A 4,762-nucleotide genomic window follows, 5' to 3' on the forward strand; every position below is an offset into this window, starting at 1 on the left:
CAATCAATATTTACGTAATTTACATTTTTTCTTTATTACGTTTTCGTACATTTACATAGTGCTTCCTGTAATGTACATATTTAATTTATTTATCTACAATTAGTCTGAACATTTTATGTTGCACTAAATTGTTTATGTTTATCTTACATGTTCAATTATCAGTAATGATTACATTCTCCATCCATGTACTAACGGTTTTTACCGTACTACGGTATTCGGTAGACACTTATGTTACTAAGTCACGCACAGGACCGGCTTTATTTAGATTATAAATGATAGTGATTTTCTTAAAATTTACACCTTCCAAAGGTCGCAACTTAATTCTGTTACACCCTGTATGTGGGAGATTCGTACCTGCGAGGGAATATGAGCTTTATACAATTGCATTAACTTTTAACATTTTAGAGAGCAGTAGACGATGCGAGAAAGAAGTGTCACCCACGAGCCATTGTAGTTATTAATCCTGGCAATCCTACAGGACAAGTCCTTACCAGACAAAACATTGAAGATATCATTAAATTTGCGTACAATGAACAGTTGTTTATGTTAGCTGACGAAGTCTATCAGCACAATGTATACGCAAAAGGGTCTGCATTCTTTTCATTTAAAAAGGTAGTTCAACGAAGTTTAATATGCGTTAAGACAAGAACAATAATTGAAATTATACCATAGGTAATGATGGAAATGGGTGAGCCGTATAATAAAATGGAACTAGCTAGTTTCATGTCTTCTTCAAAAGGATATATGGGAGAGTGCGGTTTGAGAGGAGGGTATGTCGAGGTCGTGAATATGAACCCTATGGTAAAAGCGATGTATTTAAAAGCAATAAGTGCAATGTTGTGCCCTACCGTCCTAGGTCAAATTGTCATGGATGCTGTTGTAAATCCACCTCGAGAAGACGAACCCAGTTACGAACTGTATATGAAAGAAAAAAGTGCTGTATTGGACTCTCTAAAGGTAAAGGAATCTTTAATATCGTATTAGCAAGGGCGGCCTTTGGGGGTGGCGAGCAGGGCAACCGCCCGGGGCCTCGCTCTTGCAGGGACCTCGCGCACTCGCGCAACAATATTAGATAGTACCTATTTGAATTTCTTAATAGTTTTAAAAAAATCCGCAAATTTGCCAGTTTTGTGTTTATTATTATTATTTTTAAAGCCGCCTTTGATATTGACTAAATCTTAGACTATTGTGTCTACCAGAGCCACCCCCATTTGTAACGACCAATGAAGCTGGTCATCCATAATATTTAGGAAGTGACTCCTTCACTCTATCACCTTTACTTACATATTTAAGTTTACTTAAGTTTTTTGTTTTCTAAGAGAGATCATATAATTCTAAGACAGATCACATAATACAGAGACAGCCAAGATAGTTTAAAACAAACGGGTTCGATGTACATAGTCCATGGTATAAATTAAAGTGTACAGTAGATGTAAGTTCAATACAAAATTCAGAACAAATTAAACGTCTATGCGTTCTTATCTCAATAACAAATTGCACCGCTAATTAATTTTGGTGGTGCCGCTTTATTCTGCACTACTAATATAGTTAGCAGAAGGATATTTATTGCCTGATACGAGCCCTTACAAAGGCTAAACCCACCCGAACAGTTATGTAATAAAAACTTTTTAAGAAAAAAATTAAACCGCCGAAAAAACTGAAAAGCAAAAAATAATAAACCATTATTTTATTAACCTTAATGACTAAGTTCTTCAACTAATACCATGGTAATTTTGAGTCGGCGCTAAACAATCAATAAACAAAGCTCACTAAATTAATCAAATTAACAATGCAATAGTTATTTCTTTAAATTTAAGGTAATTTAGTGATCTTTGTTTATTGATTGTTTAGCGCCGACTCAAAATTACTTAGGTATATCTACTTGCATTAATTGAAGAACTTAGTTATTAAGTTCATAAAATAAAGGTTTATTATTTTTTGCTTTTCAGTTTTTTCGGCGGTTTAATTTTTTTGTTAAAAAGTTTTTATTCATTAGTGTTGCGCAAAAAAAGCTTTATAGATAGCACTTACCTTTATTCAAAGACGATCACAAACTTCCACAATGATCCTTCTTCGTTCAGGACACTTCCTGCTGTTAATTTTTCGCAATATTTTGACTTTTACAGCATAATAGAAACGTTTTAGGGAAGAAATATGTTCGATGAACAAAACAGTTATATTTTTTTGTATTTCCTGAGCAAAAAATTAGAGCATACAAAATCCGTAAAATTGTATAAATATATAATACAAAACTTACACAATAATAAACATTGCAAGATTAAAATTACTATAATTAATAGTCTGCCAGAAGTTAATGGCACAAAATTAAAACAAAAAAGAAAAAAAATAAATCAAATAAAATAAGTACAATGTAAAAGTCGAACAGTAGTAAAACTTAGCGAAAATAAGATGTGTCAGTACAGGTACCGTATGCTTTTAGTTAGTAATTAATTACAGAATTGTTTTTTGTGACATCCAACTCTCTAGACAATGGGAAACTTAGAAAATAATTACATGGCACGTTAAGGCTCACGATGGTAATTTTTAGACGATTTTTTCTTTTTCAAATCTTTATAGGAATGCAGTTTCATTAATTACAACAAAACACCTGGATATATATATGAAGTTAATTTTTTCGAAAACCTATTAAAAAACTTTCTACTCGTACAAGAAACAGTTGAACTATCTGAAAATCAAGCATTTGCCAAATTCATTCGTATATTAAATTGTTAGACATTAAAACTGTAATTTGAAAAACTGGACTGCTAAATATTGAATCCGTCGTCTCTTGAAACCTGAAATTAAAAATTTATATAATTCAAACTTCCGACTTTGCAGTAGGTAACTATGAAGCATAATCAATAAATTAGAAAAAAAAATTAATCCAATTTATAATCTTTATAAGGGGACCATCAAATGAACCAGCAATTATTATTAATAAAATAATTTAGCACTCAGTTTAAAACAGCATTTAAGAGCGAGAAAACGGACTATTGTTGACCTATTTTTCCGGTCGCTCTGTAATAACTACATTGGAACAAGAAAAGTGGCACCAGGGGTCTCTCGAAAAAGTTTTTTTGATGAAAATTTCATCATCCTGGCGTTCTTCCCTCATTTCATTAATGTAAAATTTTATCAAGAGTTATCTGTCTTTTGAAATGGATTTTTGTCGAAAAAATCGGCTTTTTCTTGGAAAAGACATTTAAGGTTTGATCACACATTGACAAGGCGAGCACTGGACGTGCACGAGACGAATGTCGTACGAGATAGCTACCTAAGGGAGAATAATCGAAGAAGTTACAGAGTCAACTACCTAGAATTGGTACTGCAAAAAAGCATTGGGATAGATGGACACAAAAAAAAACTGAGGAAGAAAGCATTAGGGGCATAAAAAAAGGAGAAAGAGATCTCAAAGAAAGCTGGAGAAAAAGAATGTTATTATTTGAGACATTGATAGAGAACATATTATGTATTGCACGGAGCGAAAATGTGAGGTGTGGAGAAAGAAAAGAAATTGAAAGCATTCAGGATAGAAATACACTGAAATATTCTACAAGAAGAGGCTTAAAGTAAATTCAGAATACAATATGATTTTAAAAGAATGTATAAAAATTAAGGACAATACTTTGAATATTCAAATCGCAGAAAAAGAAAATCACAAGGAAGAGATGGAAAAAGGAAAAAAAAATAATGAAAAAGGATGGGCAATTAAGTATTACAAATAGAAACTGGAAAAAAGTGGAACTGTATGGAGAAGTAAAAGAGTAAAAAAAAAAAGAGAAACCTAAAATTCGCGCAGGAATACAAGACAATATGAAAGGAAAGGGAGGAAAATCACATTAGGTAGGTACTTGAAAGACTTTNCTACCTCTTAGGGATAACCCACAATAACCATTTTTATCCTTTACTTTTTATGTAAAATAATGACTTATTTACGAAGCGATTGTAAGCAATTCAGCATTAATTCTTATCCAATTAAGTACCTCAAATACATTGTGCATTTAATATAGATCAATATGGCCCTTTAAAGCATGTAATTTAAATGAATAGTTTCGAAGATATTACAGATTTAAAATGCAGGGACATAGCGGTTGCGGCGGTACCGGATGGGAGGCCGGTTTGTATTGTCTAATGACAAAAAAACTGTGAATGTTGTATATAAAGACATTCTGTAGTATATTTAGTATGTTCAGGGGGTATCTTTTGAAGATTTCCCCTTATCAATAATAATCTAAACAAAACAAAAATATACATATTTAATAACAGCATTGCACCTGTGCGAAGCTAGTTTCCTATATATGTATGTTAACCCTATAGTGTGATGAATAACAAATTTAGTAAATGTTCAAATCAAAAGCGAGCCCGGATCCAAGCGTTATTCTGGAATTACATCATCGAAATTTTAATGGAATTATTCCAATGTATTAGTGTCTTACTAAGTAGTATCAGACATAACAATATTATTTCGAAGTCAAATTTTAATTTGACATAAAACCGAATTTCAGTAACTGTAACCTTTAATAAATAATATTCAGTTGAATAGATTGCAAATTAACGGTCAGTAATAAAATATTTAAAGACCTAATCAACCGTAAATTATATTGGTTATTTATGACTAGGACTATGTATGAAGTAAATTATGAAGTTTTCATCGAAGCCTTTAATAAAATAATAGTGAAACGATTATGGGTAACAATAAATTATACGGATCTATAAACAACACTATTGTAAAGCTAAGGACAATCAGTCATCAAACATTCAA

The 4,762-nt window shown here is 31.8% G+C and overlaps 1 protein-coding gene across 1 annotated transcript; it reads left to right on the plus strand.

The window, feature by feature from the left end:
* Nucleotides 1-405: 405 nt before the first annotated feature.
* Nucleotides 406-999, plus strand: LOC112905291 (alanine aminotransferase 2-like; the record flags this gene model as incomplete). Its single annotated transcript, XM_025977412.1, has 2 exons — nucleotides 406-612; nucleotides 673-999. Coding segments are annotated over 2 exons (519 nt in total), but the record flags the coding sequence as incomplete, so codon positions are not given.
* Nucleotides 1,000-4,762: the final 3,763 nt, after the last annotated feature.

Source organism: Agrilus planipennis, unplaced genomic scaffold, assembly GCF_000699045.2.
Source record: "Agrilus planipennis isolate EAB-ADULT unplaced genomic scaffold, Apla_2.0 scaffold325, whole genome shotgun sequence".
Taxonomy (NCBI): Eukaryota; Metazoa; Arthropoda; class Insecta; order Coleoptera; family Buprestidae; genus Agrilus; species Agrilus planipennis.